The sequence below is a fragment of the Cupressus sempervirens genome, chromosome 1 (assembly GCF_028749045.1).
Source record: "Cupressus sempervirens isolate cs-2001-9-10 chromosome 1, ASM2874904v1, whole genome shotgun sequence".
Taxonomy (NCBI): Eukaryota; Viridiplantae; Streptophyta; class Pinopsida; order Cupressales; family Cupressaceae; genus Cupressus; species Cupressus sempervirens.
In genome coordinates, this window is record NC_143118.1 from 766212871 (window position 1) to 766231921 (window position 19051).

The 19051-nt window shown below is 35.8% G+C and overlaps 1 protein-coding gene across 1 annotated transcript in view; it reads right to left on the reverse strand.

Moving 5' to 3' along the window:
* The window catches only part of LOC149580147 (calcium-dependent lipid-binding family protein), a 321232-nt gene that overhangs the window by 153702 nt on the left and 148479 nt on the right, over positions 1–19051 (reverse strand). The window contains exons 19-26 of the mRNA XM_089789740.1: positions 6328–6451; positions 6003–6233; positions 5710–5925; positions 5484–5593; positions 5288–5384; positions 2857–2955; positions 2635–2778; positions 2209–2277 (exon numbers count right to left, since the gene is read on the reverse strand). Coding sequence (XP_089645866.1) covers positions 2209–2277; positions 2635–2778; positions 2857–2955; positions 5288–5384; positions 5484–5593; positions 5710–5925; positions 6003–6233; positions 6328–6451 — 1090 coding nt within the window. The remainder of the gene's footprint in view (positions 1–2208; positions 2278–2634; positions 2779–2856; positions 2956–5287; positions 5385–5483; positions 5594–5709; positions 5926–6002; positions 6234–6327; positions 6452–19051) is intronic.

Sequence of the window (19051 nt, forward strand, 5' to 3'; positions counted from 1 at the left end):
ACTACAAGTTCTAAGGCTGGTTCTCATGCCCGTTGCTGGTATGCACAAGCTTCTTCTTTGCTAGGATCGATTGGGATTGATATTGACCACCTCCCCCCTTACCAATTCTCATTGAATGCCCCTACTCATCTTCTCCCCTCACAGCAGGAGCTAAATGAGCATGTTAGACTTGACATTATAGACAATACATTGCCACTACCTGAGTTAACCCGCCTAGGAGCATACGTCCAAGGATGTCTTTTTATGCGGAGCACTTCTTGGAGATCTCTAACGGAATTATTGTTCATCCTAGCTACCTTTCTCGATGGTGGTCTCATGCCCTACGTATCTCCCAAGGGTCCTTCAGAGTTGGCTCTCACTGTCTTTCGGCTCAAACCAATCATAATATTGGCAGCAGGGAGCGAATCTATATGCTGTGCACTTTGGATGAGATTGAGACTGAGACTCACTTTATCTTTCGTTGCCCTATCTACTATGAGATCAGAGGGAGATTTTACTATCTGTTTCGGGAGTGTTTCTCTCTTTGTGATTTTTTCAATTACTATGATCAGCGGTGTCTTGCACTTTATCTTCAGGAGGCCATTGTGCTCCATGATACTACGCTACAGTCACTTCTTCCTCACCGGCATACTTCTACTCAGCTCATTACGGCCTTTTTTATAGCCTTATTTCCTTTGCGTGGTGTGAAAAGGTCATCCAGCTCTACCAACTCTTCCAAACATTCTAGAGCTGTCAAATCCCGTTCCCGCTATTTGCAGCAATGACAATCCTCTACGAGTTCCCAAAGACAGAGCAAAACTTCTACCCATCAGCAGGCATATCCTTCTGTGACTGATTTCTTCCTGCCTAGAAAGGACTCCTAGTCTTTATCTTGGCCTTCTCTCTGTTTCTCTTCTTTTCTTCTTCTTGCTTTCTATTTTGTTGTTTGCTTTTGTTTCCAGACAACATTGGGTGCTCCTGCTGTTAGTAGTATCATTGTTGTAATCCTCCAGTCCCATAAACCTTTTGATGGTCTTTTATTGGACATTAATATCATCTTATCTTTATCTTATCTTCTAATCAATCTATTCAATTGTCTCCCTAGAAAGACTCATCGATGATGTACAATTATTCACTTTTCTTGTAATGCCATGTTTTACTAAGTATTGTTCTTTTAAAGAAGTCGCTAGGATGGTAAGGAGATCTTTATGTTGCATCAATTCAACTGTTTGAAATAATAATAGACTCTTAGTATCCCCAACCTTCTCAAATATCGTATAGGGACACAAACATGCAAACCTTCTCCATTCTCAGAGGAGCCATTCAAAATTTCTCATAATGTAATGATGCTCTAATATGAAATATGCTCTAATATTTTGAACTCTTGACAAAATGACATTTTACATTTGTGTATTTAAAGTTTACCATTGTTCTTGTTTTTGAAGTTCTATGTCATGATATTTTCTAGTAATTATTAATTTATATAAAAACAAAATTGTTGTCTCCCAGTGCCTCCTCTCTCCTACTTTTGAATATTATTTGTAATAGTATTGGTATCAATCAATAGAATCTCCAAGTACCCTCATCTCCTAGTCACCTTGGTTAAGTTGCAGCAGCAAGAAAATTTTTTACACTAGATTTTCCATTTTTTTTCGGTACATGTCTCCCAAAGGTCAAGGTCCGTGTTTCCTGGTAACTATGATGACAATGCATGCATTCAAATCCTCATATATGAAGACACCCTAAGAGGAATTATAGAAAACCATGTTTACTTTTATTAATACCAATTTAAAATTCTTGTAACCCAACCAACATAAGCTGACCAAATTCAAATGAGAAATCTCTGTTAACACGTTCTGCAGTAAGTAAGAACCATGATATAAACTGAAAGGAAATGATGTTTCGCTGCTATGGGATCAATAAAAAGCAATTCATTTGAAATCTAGAATGGAATGATTTGCCACAGTAGTGGTGAATGTCATTCATTTGGTACAGTCACATAACTTGTTGAACAAAAATAAAGGTTAATGGAACAACAATCCCCAGTGGGATGCTTGGATAAAAGGATCTTCATACAACAAATTTTGGTCTCTATTGTGAAAACAAAAAGCTACATTTTCCTTTGATTTTATAAATATATACAAATGAAAATATTACTGCCATTGGGTACCAGAACTCATAATGGTAAAATATAAGGCAACTTTAATTATAGGGTTAGTTGAGCCCTACCTTGCCTCCATCAGCACAAAGCTCCAAAAGCATTCTCTCTTCGCTCCCATTATCACTTTCTTCTTCACCCTGGTATATAATGTCATTAGAAATCTACAAACCAGTCGTAATTCAACTAGAAGAATATGCTAATAATCATTTAAACTCATTAATTCTATCTCTTTGTCCATTACAAACTTTAACAAGACATCCTTTCATACTCTAGAAAACAAAATGCTTACTTTTACATACAACCAAGAACCATGTGCCTTTTTTTGAATTTTCAAACATAAAGACAAATAATATATTGAAACAAAAACAGATTATTAAAGTGGGTCTGTTGATCTTAAAAGGACTCCTGCCATTGCATTTCCAAAAAATCCTGAAAATATATTAGAAGTCAATATAGAGACATGACTGAAAATAGCTTTGCTGATTCTGGAGTACCTTTCCATAGATAAGAAGCTTCAATTCTATCAGAGAACCAACAACAAACAAATTTGCCAACTCTGATAGGACTGCTGGTTGAGAAATTTCATCTTCAGATTCATCACTACTAAGATCTCCAGGCACACATATAGATGGAGGAGCCTGCAAAGAGCAAATAATATCAGATTCCATGGATGGAAAAATCAAATTCACTTTCTTCAAGGGAAAGTGGGATGTTACAGATGCTTTATATGTAGCTCGAACAAGAGACTTCATCCATTCTGCCTTTGAACTGGGGTCTTTGAACTGCAAAATCACAGTGCTAGATGATTCCAGGGCCTGCAGATGTAGATTGCAAGGTTATGAATACTCTCTCAGATCAGGCAATAATATGAAGACCCCTATAAAACTTCATCTGATTTAAACATAACCACAAAAAGTTATGAATATATTCCAAGCAATTGTTAAACATGGAATCTATTCCAACCAATTGTTAAACATAGAATGCAACCATACAATACATTCTTTAGGAAGCACAGAATTCCTGATCCATCAAAAATGTCTCAAAGTGCTTGTTAACAGCAGTACATACAATGATTGCCTGTGTGTGTGTGACTAGAATCAGCATGTTGACTTTTTGACACAAATTATGGATGCAATTGTGTAGCTGTACTACTATTAATTTATTCAATTATCATTACTCTGTGCTTGTTGCAGTGTTTTACTGGCACCCCCCACAACCAGACCAAGTGTCCCGGCTTGGGTTCATGCACCGATACTTACTGTTAATTTTTGAACCAGAATACAAAGGAATACAAAGTACTGAAAATGCAAGACACAAAATTCAGAGGCCGCAAGAACTTTATCATAGGAAAACCCTCCGCCTTAGGGTGAAAAACCCAGCCCACAAAATGATGATCCCTTTATTTAGATATAAAAGCAATTACAATGTCTACTTGCTTATGATTGAAGATATTAAGCAATCAATCAAAATCCTTATAGCAAGATGGACTCCAAAAGGACTTTGTGCTCATTGAGATACAAACATAGTCTCAGCATAATAAAGAATCCAATCATAGACAGATCATACATTCCAAAGTACTATTACACTTGCACACAAAACACCACTGCCACTGTAATCTTTCTATATCAAAATAAACTCTGCTAAGACTAAAACCCGATCAAATTTCTCTGTCATGAGACTTATATCAATGCATCCACCATGCAGCACTATATCAAAAGAACCAGTGTAACAATGAAAGAATTTTCTTAGAATATGCTCTAATGCTGGAATCTCTAGCGTAACCGACCACCACAGAGGCATTACAACATAATAAAATAAGTCCAGTGAAAAGCAAGCGACAGCACAAACAAGCTTGGCCAAAAATGTCAGCAGCCCCCACACTTGAATAGGAATCATGAACAATGCACAAAGATGCCAGTTCATATGGTGACGGTGCCAAGTCACACAAATGGATGAACAACGCATGAAGATGCCAATTCATGTGGTGACAGTGCCAAGTCATATATGATTCAGCAGCAACAATGATAAGGAGAAAAACAGTAACAAGTAAGAATGATTTCTCTTGCGACTAGTAAAAAATATTAACACTCCCTCTTCACAAGAGAGAGATCATTCATATGTCGTGGTGCCTCTCAACTTAACAAGAACAGTGGAACTGTAACCAAAAAGTGTCAATAGCAAAAATTTCATCACAGATTTTGTCAACATAATGTTGTTATCTCAACATGGCATTCACCATGGCTACTACCAAAGGGTGAACGAACAAAAAAGTATCTCGTGGATTCTCTCACATGACATCCACCATGGCTACTCCTAAAGGGTGGATAAACATAGCTACTTCCAGAGGGTGGAACAGGGGCTTTCACCTCAAATTCTTTCACAATGAAGAATGTATTAGCAAGGGATTGCACCTCGAACTTCTCCCTCACGAAGAAGAACGCATTAACGAGGGTTTGTATCTCAAACTTAAGTGAAGGAGCATCTCACACCATATCTAGGTTGACCATACCATATTTATCTAAAGGTGTGCTTTAATTATGATTCTCACCAGGAGAACAGAGATAATTACTTCAGATAATTTAACCTTTGCAATTGTGTGTTTCCTCAAAGTGAGAAAACTCACTCTCTAACAAGAAGCCATTTAACAGATAAATCAGATACAATTATGCAACAAAGGTTCAAACAACAGGCTTGATTTGCTAGACTAAATAAGAAAAGCATCAAATCAAACCCCAAAATATTTTAAATTACAAAGGATTATAAGGTTGATGTTTTCCTCACTTGTTGATTACCATACATCTCTTCTACAAAGCAAGAAACAAATGGAAAAGCTCACGCTTGTCATGGGATCATTGATATCTTGATTCACAAAATTGTGGCCACAATATAAATTGAATAAAAAACAAATACAAAACTGCCATCCCTAAACTTGCCATACATTCTGCAATTAAAAATTTGTCTCAAAAATAAAATTAATGAGAGAATTTTCAGACCATTAAGCTTTTTTTCCTGATCTGTTTAAATCATCAAAATATTCTGGGTGTATTTTGTAACATGGTGATTTCCTTCAGATACAAATATCATTTTAATGTGCTACAGTTAACAATTCCCAGAAGAAAACTAGCTCATTGTTTCCTAGAACACTACCTTTTGGAGATCAAAACCCCTGTTGCTTATAGCCATGCAAAATTCTGATCCTCCCAGACTTGTAGCAGGTATCTCAGAAATGTGTTTGGAACTCATGCTGACAGATTAATAAATGATGTTAATTAAATGCATCGTAAAAATTTTAAAAATGTCACTAAATTAGCAAGCATGAACGCATCAATTATTAACTTTATACCTACAAGAGCGCTGATATGTTTGAGAAGTTTTGGAATCCAAGATATACAAGTATGACCCAGCAAGTACTAACCAACAAGGTTGCCATTCTGCAACAGAATTACCAATTCCCTGCAATAATTTCAAATATTTTAAGTGTTAACACTAAGCAAAACCAATACATTGTGTCCAAAAGGTAATTGTGGAAACAAAAAAACCATGAAACATAAGTCAAGGATAGTACGTACCCCCCAAAAGAGAACCCTAGCATCACCTTCAAGATCAGTTGGGTGCCAAGATCTGAGTCCCATTCCATCATCAGTTCCATTCCTTCCACCATTTTCATTGAGCATGAGTAACAAATTCATAATCCTACTATATCTTGCTGGTGAAAAGTGAAGCCCAAGGTTTGGTACTTGAATTGAAATTCGTGTTGATGGGTAGTTTGGATGCTGAAGTTTGATCTGGAATATACAAGCTGTTAAGAAATTGCAAATGCATCATTAAACCCATAAAACTGACATCAACTTGGATAGATTACCTGGTCAATAACAACAGATGTGCCACACTTATCAAGAATCGGAAAAAAATTAGAAGGATGTTTAGCTGTCGGATGTTCATCATGCTTATCCATGATATGTGCAGAGTCTAAAGGAGGTTGAGCAAGGTCTGCCCAATCAAAATTTCCATCAACAAAAAAGGCAGAAATGTCTCTCCCAGATATATAAAAGCGAGAATAAAGACTTGCGCTCTCAAAATCAACTTCATCTTCCTGAACCAGTTATCAACATCACAAAACATGATCAGGATTCAGTACTCATGCTAAGAAATTACACAATTAAATTATCCGCAGAGAATATCCTCACCTTCCCCGTGCACAAGGTAAAATGACCAAAATCTACCAGCAGCTGGCTACAGCTTCCAGAACAATCTGTTCTCTCAAATGGCAATCTCACTTTTGGGGCATCCAGATCAATGTCAAGAGAAAACCTGCATATGTATGTAAAAGGATAATTATCATCTCCTTTCAAGACAATTACTTTGAATAAGTGCTCCTACCTAATTGACCAAAATATATACCAAAAAGTACTTTTCCTTGCATCATTTCATTAATTGACGCACCTTGGAATAAAAATTCTATGGGGTGTTATCCAATTTGAAATCTTGCATAAAGATAATGATGAGATGTTTTTACACCTGAAACAAAAGGCCTTCTTGTTGTTGCCACAACATGCCCTAGTTCTCTAGGAACTAAGATAACACCTTTTTTTGTGTGCAAGTCCTATTTAAGTGTCATCCAAGTACTATTCTGATATTTCATCTCCTAGCATTTGCTTCCCACCATTTGGCTCCTATGGTTCTCATTTTCCTTTGCTAGATTAATGGTTCCTTTCCATATTAGTTTTCTTAAGGCATTCCCCATTTATTAGTTTCCCAACCATGTCCATTTCTTAATTGTTCTGATACAGGTTTGTTTCATGGACATAAGATGAACCTTATTCACCTCACTTCACTTCAACACAATTTATCCTAAGCTTTATATATTCTTTCCTCCACCAAATTCTTCAACTGCAAAGCCTTTTATACCCGGGTTCACTTTTACTTACATATGGATTTTGCCTTCATGTTTTGCCCACCTTCCTTTCTCCAAACCTGAAATGAATTTAATCAGATTATACATCTCACTAAATATTTTCTATGTCCCAAAAGTTAAATACTTCCTCTCGAATCCCTGGACACGAAATCCTTTTAGTTCTGGTTCAGTGCCCTTGATGCCACATAGATTCTCTTGAAGTTAATCTAGTGAGTCCATTTCTTGACCACTAAACTTATTTCCACCGCCCCTTATCCTCGCAACTCCCAAGATCTTGTCACACAACATTCTTGGAGAAAGTCATAGCTTACAAGCCTTTAATAGAACTTGAAATCAATCCAACCTTATTTTGAATTTTCTCAAGTGAAAAATTGACAGCTTTCAATTCACAACCCTTTCCTTGCAAGGCTTACCAAATTCAGAACATATGTTACTCCATCAAACTTCATTGCATGTAGATTTGTCCCTAGTAAATAACTCTAAGTCCAAGTTGCTCCAAAGATATCAAGATTTAGTCATAGTTCTCTGAAATTTCATGAATCTTAATGCATGTAGCCCTTGCAGTAAACTAAAGTCATAAGCCGTGTTGTTACATCCCAATTTTTGGCCAATTTTAAACTGTCCTCTATAGTGTTTGTTAAAATTTCAAAGTTCATCGAGGACGATGAAACACAAGGGGAAGGATATGTTACATCCCAAATTTTGGCTTAATTTAAAATTGTTCATATAGTCGTTGAGGTTTCATGTGAAGTCAGTTGACAGGTAAAATTAGTTACGATTTATGTGAAGATGACATGTTGGTTAACCGTTATGATGCTATTATATCATTATCTTGAAAACTTAGAAAATGGTCATTCATTACATATTCATGAAAAATCATATGGTGGTTAGCTGTTGTGTTGGTTTATGAATAATAACTTCTTATGGTAATTTGTATTATATTGAGGAATATGATATAATTGTGGATAATTTTCTTGCAGGAGCACGTCGAAGGGTGGGTGGGAGCAGGGGAGGAAGCACTGCAAGAAAGGAATTGGGCACAGAGTGCACCGCCATCACTAGGCAAATAGGTACGAGTCCTAAACCACCATGGCTAAGGGTAAATGGCTAGGCAAGCAAGAGTGTGTGTTGGACAATACCATGAGCTACTTGGCCAATTTTTATAACAAGAGAAATATAAAGCATTTATGGTAATTATTATTATATTGAAGAATATGATATAACTGTGGATAATTTCCTTGCAGGAGCACATCGAAGGGGGGGAAGCACTACAAGAAAGGAATTGGGCACAAGGGGCACCATCATCACTAGGCAAATAGGTACAAGTCATGAACCACCATAGCTAAGGGTAAACGGCTATGCAAGCAAGAGTGTGCGTTGGACAATACCATGAGCTACTTGGTCAATTTTTGTAACAAGAGAAATATAAAGCATTTAATATCATAAAAAGAACTATTACCTCTCTTTTATTTCGAGACTGTGGAAGTGGTCAACATTGTAACTTGGGTTGATACTCTAAATACTAAGATACTCAGTGGTAGGACATGGTGTTCCTATCTATTTCCGGGTAGGGAAGGCCTTTCTTGGATGAGATTGTGTGGGGATAATTGAGGGTCCACGGTTGGGAGGTTAAACCCCTGACAATGCTTCCCCTCTCCACCTATTGCCCAGGCATGCACAAGACAAAGATAAGTTATGCATTCAAACATTTGTTGATAACACGTATTTTACTTTTATGATATTTGAAATTACAAGTTGACGATATGTTAGATTGATTTATATCGTTGAATCAGATATTCCCTTCAATGAAATCAAGCTTTCTCGTCAATGCAATCGGTAACCAATTAGATCAGTTAATCTTCCAATTGAGCATGAAATATATATATATATATATATATGCTTGAGATAGGCCTACTTGATGGATGTTATAACTATCCTTATGTGTGAATAATAAAAATGAAGGTATCTTTTAACTATATGTTATTGCCATAATTAGCAATAGGAAAGAAAAAGGATGATACGGTGGTATTTGATGGGCTAAATGGTAATTGACATTTCGATAGTTGTATAACTATTTGTGCCCCAAGTGGTATATGTGATCTAATCTAGATTTTGCATAGGCTACCCTAGGCAGATTTCAGTTTTAGAATTTAGGGTATGGAAAAGTTAGATCCTCTATTTAAAATTATTGATGATGCCTTCAATTGTTAGTTACAATAATTCAGTTAAACTGATTATAACCATTAATCTCTTTCGCACGAACATATAAGATAATTGTTTTAACTGCCCTCTCATGCTCATGAATATGGAAAAGCAATTGTGCTCATTGATATGATAGTTGTTAACCGAGGCCCAGAAAAAGTGGATGTTACACATATGCTACATTCAAAGAAAAGGAAATCCAAATTTTACTGAATTTTGCATTTTGATTAATTCAAAGCTTCCCAAAGTGATTTCCATACCTTTTATTGGCTCCAAAATCCACAGCTGCCATAATCATGCAATCAGACTATATATCATTTTAGATAAGGATTTCTAGCTTAGGTGACTTGGTAAATTTACAAACCTACAAACTTGAGATAGTGTAGCTCTGTTCCTATTTTAACCTGAGACCATTAATTGAAATATCCCTTTCTCTATTCTCTTGAAAACTTGAGCAATATTCAATTGTTTGATGAAATGGAATTGAACAACAACCAAGATTGATTTGCTATTTCAAAAGAATGGAATATTAATGCAAAGATAGGCAATATTATTATATTCCCTCTGAGATTCAAGAGCAACACAGACTGAAATCACAGGGTATCAACTCCAGCTTCAACTCTTTCAATACCACTAACCCGATTACCGGTAAACATAATTGTTTCAGATCAATTGTAAACCTTTGGCATACTGTTGACAACCACCTGTCCCTTTTTTAAGCCACATTTTCCACTTATCCTTGCTGCTGTATCAAGTTGCAGGCCACTGAAATGCTCCAGACATATCCTATCCAATCTGGTTGAACTTGCTCTTGATGCTTCTGTAGCCGTCCCAAACTCCAGCTCAAAATTTGACAATTTCAATTACCAGACCTATGACAGATCACTTTGATGTATTATAACAATGAAATTATTCTTCTTCTCAATCAGTAGTGGCTCCTATATGCAGCAATTTTAAGTATTTAGTTATGGTGCTTTGGGTGGATGTCCAGAACAAAGAGCCTTCAGGGTTTGCGTCCGGAAAATCAGAGGGGAGAATCTCTTTCTAAGGAAAAATCATGTTTAAATCAATTCCCAAGAAGACTTGTGGCACTTATAATCTCTTCCCTCCAAAAATCAATTGATTTTCTTCTATAATTTGACTGAGGCATTAATTTTTCAATGTTTGCTTCGTTACTATTTTAAAAGTTCATCATGTGGAAATCACCTACGAATACTAAGTTATAACTTTAGTTGGTCCCTTTTTATGACATAAAGTAAGCAATTAAGTGCTAAGATTTTTACTTTAGCTTTTGGCCCCTCTGTTTAATTATTCACAGCATTCCCTGATTATTTATTTGCTCTAGACTTCAGAAAATGAAGTAAAGTGATGCAAACAACAGATGCATTGCGTCAAAGTTCCTGCCAATAGTTAGGAAAGAAGGAAATTAGAGAGTGAAATCTATGAAGAGAGAGTTAAAAGAGATATATTCATCGTAATAGTTAAAAAAGAAGGAAAATGGAGATTTATATATATGAAGACAAATTGAAAAGAGAGATAATGATAATAGAGAATTATAGATATAAATGAAGGATACGAAGGAAATGAAGAGATTTAAAAGAGAGAGAATGACATGTTATTATAGGGACACTAAATAGAGATAGTTGGAAGAGAATTTAAAAAAACAGATTAAGGATTATGTTATTTTAAGAAATATTTAAATAACAATTATAAAATTGAGTTAAATCAATGAAGTATTTGTTTCTACCTTTTCCAATATAAATTCAAATATTAAATTTTAAAAAATAAATTGTTGACTAAAACCAACAAAAGATTTTAGTAAGTTTGAAGAACAATATTAGTTTTACAAATTTTAAAATGCAAAACAGAATTAAAACAAGATTGGAAAAAATAGCTAGTTAAACATAGTGTGAAAAAAGTTAGCATTTTACAATTGACAAAAGTAAGGGACAATGTAAAACTAATAAATATATTTAAAATAGAAAATATAAAACATTAAAAACTAAATTTAAAATTTTTTTGTAACAAAATTTATAAATATTTTTAGTAAAAATTTATCAAATAATTGTATTCTTAAAAATATATTTTTGTTATTTATTAATTTAATTATAATTTAGAATAAAAAATTAGTTTTAAAATTAAAATAAAATAATCTTAAATTATTGTGAAGAAATAATTAAATAAATGTATTTTAAAATGATATGATAATTAGTTTTTAAGTAAGATTTTAAATAAACTTAAACTCACAAGATGTTAAAAATAATAGATTGATATATTTACAATCTTTGGTAAGAAAAATGATTTAGTTATTATTGTTGATTTAACATGCATTTATGTCTTAGGGAGTGAGGTGGAAGATAAAATAATTGCTTTTTGGAAACTCCAATTAATTTGTCACAATTGTGAAAAAGATAAAGCTATCATTAATGCATGACATCATTGTTGTTGGAAAAAATATGTGAAGTTTTGTTAAGGAAAGTTGAATTTTCTCCCTACAAAAAATAGTATGGACCAATAGAATGAGCACAAAACGTCATTTATAAATAAGGAAAATGAAAAATAAATATACACATTATAACTTACATATAAACTTTTAAATTCTTTGATTTGATTGGTCGAGTTAATGTCATATTAGCACTAACATTAATGCATTAAGTATTCCTGCCCATGGCAGGAACTAATAATGATGAATTAGGACAAGGCAAAGTACAAATGAGTCTAGGTGAGTTCCAAGGCAATAGCCAACCCACAATATGGGTCAGGCTACAAGGTAACTAGGTAAAGGACTCCCTCTCCAATCTACCTAACACCCTCAAACCCCTTGTTCCTACTCCCACATTCACAACTCCACCTAAATCCAACTTGACCACTTGCCTTTCGTTCAACCTTCACAAGCACCCCTAGGGTCTTTCAAAAGCCATGGCTACAATGCATCCAAGGAGCTTTACAGAGGCATTAGACAACTCTCCTAACATGTTTTCAACTGTTCTCAAAGTTACAAGCCTGAATTCCCATACCCACAACATGAATAAACACCTAGGCCTAAAACAGACCTAATACAATTAGACCTCAGAATTCAGTTTTTGGCTAACAGCTCCAAATCTTTAAAAAACAACCCCAAACCCAAAATGATATTAGAGCACCCATTTCGAAGGTCTCCCAAATTCCACAGTTCCAAACTACCAATTTCCTGCTCAAGTACAAAGCCCCAAATTGACCAATTAATGAGGGTTTGTAGCCAAATCAGTTAGGGCTTCCGCAAATTCAATGATTCAATAGCAACCCAATTAAATAAACTCCACAAGCACTTGGAGAACACTTCAACTCCACCTCCTATGACCTTCAATGTCACTCTACACTTCATTCAGCTACAACTGTTGCGTGCTATTATGCTTTCCTGGTTAGTCACATATATAGTGTAACCCCAACATCATTGAGTTTTGCAAGGGCTTGACGAGTGGCAAGTAAAATAGAAAGGAAACCTTAAAATACACATGCCTACCCCTCTTCGTGCAGAGAATCAAGAATTTTCAATGGTGGAGTTGAGAGGAATAGGCCATTCTTGTTAAAACCCTAAGTACATGCCAGAACAAGACCAGTGAAAAAAATATATAGATTTAACCCTTCAAACCCAACTATTGCACACTATCAATCAATTAAATCAACTGTAAAATCATATGTTATGCTCCTAATATATGTGCAGAGATAAGAGTTCAATATAAATAGGAAAATGCAAATGCACGTAAAACACACTAATTACCAATCTTGCAAATTCTCACCCTAAATCCTTGCATCACTTCATCGATCCTTGCAAATGTCTTACATCATCCTTAAATCATCGTGCGAGATGACTTTCCAAATCCCCACATGCATCTACTTGGCCAAAATCCACCATTACCCTTCAACTTCTGCAAAATGCAAACGTTGCAAAATTTGCATTTTGCGACTTTGCAACAATTTTTTGCAAAATTGCAACTTTTATAACAACTTACAACCAAAACTACATATGACCTCTACTAACATGCTCAATTGGTGACAAAACATGCCAATATCAACTTTGTTACATGCCCAAAATTCAACTTTGACTGCCCATTGACCAATGTTCACTTATGTTAATCAATGAGCAAGTAATGCAAAATTGATGTAAAAATATGACCAAATGAGTACAACTTGAAATGAAATGACCCATACATGCATAAAACACATAAAATATGCATATAATGACCAAACACCAAAATTTGGAGGGAGATGTCAAGATCATGCGATCATTATTTGAAAGCTAGGAAAGAGAGGACACTACATTATTTGACCCCACAATGCAATAAGTTAGATTTGCCAAATGTTGCCACCAGGTTAGTTTGATCCTAATAGCTTAACAATGCATATCTCTAACAACAAAGCACGTGTGAATAACCTTGTAATATTGCATTTGACATCTAATGTATGTAAGGTAGACAAGTAATTATTATGTTACAAGAGCATTTGCTTGGTAATGACAATCAAGCTAGCTAGATTTTGAAGTAATTATATTGAATATGCATATAATTGATTGATGTAGTTATTATGTTACAAGAGCATTTGCTTGGTAATGACAATCAAGCTAGCTAGATTTTGAAGTAATTATATTGGATATGCATATAATTGATTGATGTACAAAGACATGCATCCTATGATGAAGGAATTTAAAAGCCATGAAGGGGAGCAGCAAGAGGAAGGGAGAATTATGTTGCACGGATTGTAAGGAGGGTCATACAAAAGGCACATGCCCCAAAAAGGAGACTAAGAATTATTTGTCAAATAATGGGACACTCCACCAAGCAAAGGATTTGTTTGCACCAGAGCATGTAGAATAGAAGGAGAGGCACAAGTCAATGAGAATCCTGCACCCCAATTTGATAATAAGAAACCTATACAATGTGAAGAGCCCATGCTCAAGGTAACAAACCTCGGAGACAAAGCAAACCCCGAGAACACACTAGTGGGAGATTATTAGAATCTAGTACTAAAGGTTGCAGTCACAACCTTTTCATGACAATTTGTCTTGGGGGCATGAAGTTTGAGCAAAGTTCTTGATGAACCTCTAGTAGGACCCAATGTGGTCAACGAGGATTTAACTCTACTGATATCCATTAGGGGTTCCATCTCTACAATCACCCTTGCCTTATACGAGTTTATCTTCAACACTTGGCCGTGTCCCATTTTATACAAGAAATTATTTATCAATTGAAATGTCCTACTTCTCAAGACAAGCTTTCATCTTCACCCGATGGCATGTTTCTCGAGAGCAGTGAAGTCAAGAGAAATTCCCTTTTAACGTTGTGCCAGATTGGTAGTACCACGATTTGAAACAAGTGAGCATGAACAAAATCATCATTTACTCCTCTTGGTAGCTCCTCAAACATTATGCGTGATAGATGGTCAAGATCACATGGCTTTTCCTTGGTCGCATGATGATTGTGAAGCTGAACTCCTGCAACAAGAGTAGCCACCTGTTGACCCTTCCCTAAATGATCTGTTTGTTTACCATGTACACTAGCACTTGGAGCTCCACCTAAAATGTGAACAGGGTCGTTAGTAGGTAATGTCAAAAAATTTATACAACATAGACCATCCCAACAACCTCCCTCATTGTTGTATTGTAGTTCTTCTCCGCTTTGGACAACAATCTACTAGCAAGGTAGATTGGATGGTCTAGCTCGTGCTTTCCCATTTGAGCCAACCTAGCACTAATTGCATAGCTCGAGGAATCCATATGGATGTGGAGATCCTTATCCTGTTTGGCTACAACACGATAGGTGCACCCACTAAGGCTTCACTTTGTGTGGTTTCCCGTGTATACAGTTCACCTTTCCATATTTAGTCTATCTAGGGGAGATGAGATTTGAGTGAAGAACTTGATGAACCTCTCGCAATACCTAATGTGGCCAAGCAAGGATTTGATCATAGTCACATCCATAGGGGGTTCCATCTCCACAATCACCCTCGCCTTATCCGAGTTTGTCTTGAACCGACTTTAGAAACAATATGGCCCAACAATTTTCCTTGAGGCACCATAAATCTATACTTCTTGGGATTCAACACCAATCTAGCTCTCCTACACCGCTCCATACACTCCCATAGGGCTACCAAATGGGTGCCTTGTCCACTGTAAATGGATCAATTGTGAAAAAATACTTTAAAATTTCCTATCGACATCTTATCAAAGATGTGTAGGATGATCCTCTGGAGAGTTATCATTGTGTTAAATGATCTTAAGGGCATCTAGTTGTAGCCGTAGACATCGTCCTCAACCACAAATATGGTTTTAAGCTTGTCTTCTTTGGTGATGGACATACGATTATACCTCGAGAACCTATCCATGGAGGACTATGTTTTGTGCCCGCTATTTCCTCAAGGATACTATTTGTAAATGGTATGGGAAAAGGGTCGTTAATAGTCACGCATTCAAGCACCGAAATTCTATACAGATGCCAAACTCGTTTGTTGCCTCCTTCAATGAAATCAAGATGGGTGATACACATTCACTAGTCTAGACCCGAAAAATTATACTCGCTTCGAGCATCTACACTATTTCCTCATTCACCTTTGTGGCATGATTTATTTTCATTCGGTACAATCTCTTCCATACTAGCTAGGCTTCGGGTACTAGCAAAATGCAATGGACACATAGCTCCAAAGGTAAACCCTTCAAATCTTTGTAGGTCTAGGCAAAAACATCTTTGTGCTCCATAAATATTTTGAAGGTTGCCTCCTTAAATACCGAATTCCAATCATCTCCCACTAGCATGTTCCTGGGGTTTCCTTTGTTTCCCCGGTTTGTTACCTTGAGTGTGGGCTCTTCGTACCGTATAGGTTTCTCCTTATCAAATCAGTGTGCAAGAGTCTCATCAACCCAGGACTCCCCTTCCTTGTATTCTTCATACTCACTATGTGGTGGACACACCATATAGTGGGGATTACCGTACTAGGTGGCTATCATACAACCCCCAACCAAAATACTACAACGGAGGACAAAAAGTGTAAACTGCCAACGAAGGAAAAGGTTGTACCATAAGGAAAGAAGGTGGAATGTGGGAAAATGACCTATAGTGTTAAGTCATAGAATGATAAAAACATTGTACGAAAAACATTAGAAACAAAGAGGAAGAGAATCGTGTTATACGAACATTAAAACACATACAAGAATGAAAGTGGTAGCACAACAAGCACGAGTAATAATTCAACAAAAGTGTTAGAACAAGAGCACCATACAACGTTTTAGGGAGAAAATGCACACATTATAGTGATGAAAGAAGAGGAATAAAAGATAGCCAAGACACAAATGGATAAGAGAAGGGAAATAGAAGACCGTATAACATAATAGCCCTACAGTAGTGAAAGCAAAGTGGAAACTCAAAGATGTAAGCAGTCAATCAAAGGCACAAAGATGGAAATAAAAAGACAATACAACAAGGTTTGTTGGCGAGTGATCAGATGCTGTCATTGATGGCAACATATCTCATTTGCATGATCACTTGTGATAACAATCAATTTTGGTATGATACGATGTAAAAGTGCCCATGACCAAGAAGGAAATGCAATATACAATTAGACAATTTTGGTCAATGACAAACACACGACTTATCAGATGAGGCCAAAATTTTGGGAATATATATAGTGTGGGAGAGCTACTAGTATCGTCACTTGAGTTATTATGATGTTTAGCATTTGTTTCGGTGATGTGAAGACCAATAGGTCCAATACCACAATATTCCAAGAAAGATTTGGTAATCGAGTATTTTGGCTTAGCAAATTGAGTTGCCTTGTCAATTCAATTACTTAGCAAAATTCAGACATGTTAAAACTAGAACTCTGATCACATACTGATCTGAATGTGCAGATCGCACAGACCTTAGCATTGTTAAAATACCTAACGAAATGCCTAAGATTTATATTGTTCTTTCTATACATGATCAGCGTCCCTTCTTGTAAATAATTGTGTTAACCTTAACGAGTTTTAGTTGTCTATTTACATGTTCTTTACCTTGATTGGGCAGCAATCATGAGGAAGCATTCTGGGCCGACCCAGATAGGGTCATGTCCCTTCAAGGGGCATGCACTTTTGGTATGGTATTTAGGTAGGGTGTGGTTGAAGGTTAAGGACAGACAAAACTATAGGAGTCTGCTCCTTAAGCAATTCTGCCCTAAGAAGACTTGTAGAAGTTAAAAGCATTTCCAAAATTATATTTCTCCATTCATACAAGATTGTATATTGAAGATTATCTACAGCAAGCATAGGAAAGGTACAATCTAAGTCTCATTCAAGGCAAAATTTTGCAGAAACTTACATGGTATCAGAGATCTAGAACCTAGGCCCTATATATTAAATAATCAAACTCGGTATATATCTAGCATCATTCTCCTATCTTCAATGACATACATAATCAGACCCAAGGACAGGTCTGATGGGAAAAAACACTTTGATGCTTGAAAATTCAGAAACGTGATGATTCTTGAAGAAAATGATGCAATACAATTTGTTATTTCAGCATCCAAACAACCTACTATTGAACCTCATAAAATTATCTGGAGTAAAAGAAACAAGAAAGCCATACAGATCATATTAGATGGGATTAAAAATGATATGGTACCCATGCTAATCAAAAATTAAACATCATTTGATATAATGAATGCATTAATAAATGCATATGGGGTTAACAATGCAACTAGAGTTCACGCACTAAAAAGGCAACTAAATCATATACAAATAAAGAAGGGAGAATTGATGAATTCTTACTTCCTAAGGGTTGTCATTCTAAGAGATGAACTTGCAAGTATAGAAACCATCATTAATGACATGGAACTAACACTAATGGCTATAGATGGATTACCAGATTCATGGGAAGCATTCGCACAAGGAATAACTACCAGAGATGATCTTCCTGACTTCAATAGACTTAAGGAAGATTGTCTTCAGGAAGAATCCAAAAAACTTAAGAAAGGGGGAAAATTGAAAACGTTAGATGAAGAACTTCATGTTCTTAATACAAATTCCTAAAAAGGCAAGAAGCACTTCAAGAAGAAAAAGGGTAATCAAAAGAATGAGAAACCTAAGAACTATCCAAAATAAAATACTTCAGATGCCAAAAGTTTGGACACTACAGATTTAATTGTCCTTAGAATTCCAAACAACAAGTGAACTATACAAACATTACTAGTGAAGAAGATAACTCTGATCCTAAGAATGATGTATTGTATTCGGCACTATCAAATGATGTCTCAAGATAAGCATGGGTGATAGATAGTAGATCATCTTGACATATTATAGGATACAAAGAAGCACTAGACCCTATATCAGAAAAGGTTAATGGCAAATTCACCATCGATGATAATTCAAAACATTATATCCCAGGAATTGGAAATTGCACCTTGAAACTAAAGTCGGGTAATTCTCTTCTTCTCAAAGGAGTACTCTATGAAACAGGAATAAAAAGGAATCTAATCTCGGTTTCAGCACTTGAAGATGATGGACATAATGTTGCATTCATGGACGGTAAAGTAATAACCTGGGCTAAGAACTCATTTAAGAAAGAGAAATTGATTGGACAAAGAAAAGGGTACTTGTATGAATTAAAATCACAACTTAGTCGACCTATTCAAGCCTTAATTTATGAAACTGCTAATATAAACAAAATATGGCATAGAAGATTAGGACATCTAAATTTCAAAACCTTATCAACTATGGAGAAGATGGTTACTAGTTTACCTAAACTGAATAAAGATCACTCAAGCATATGCAAAGGATGCGCTCTAGG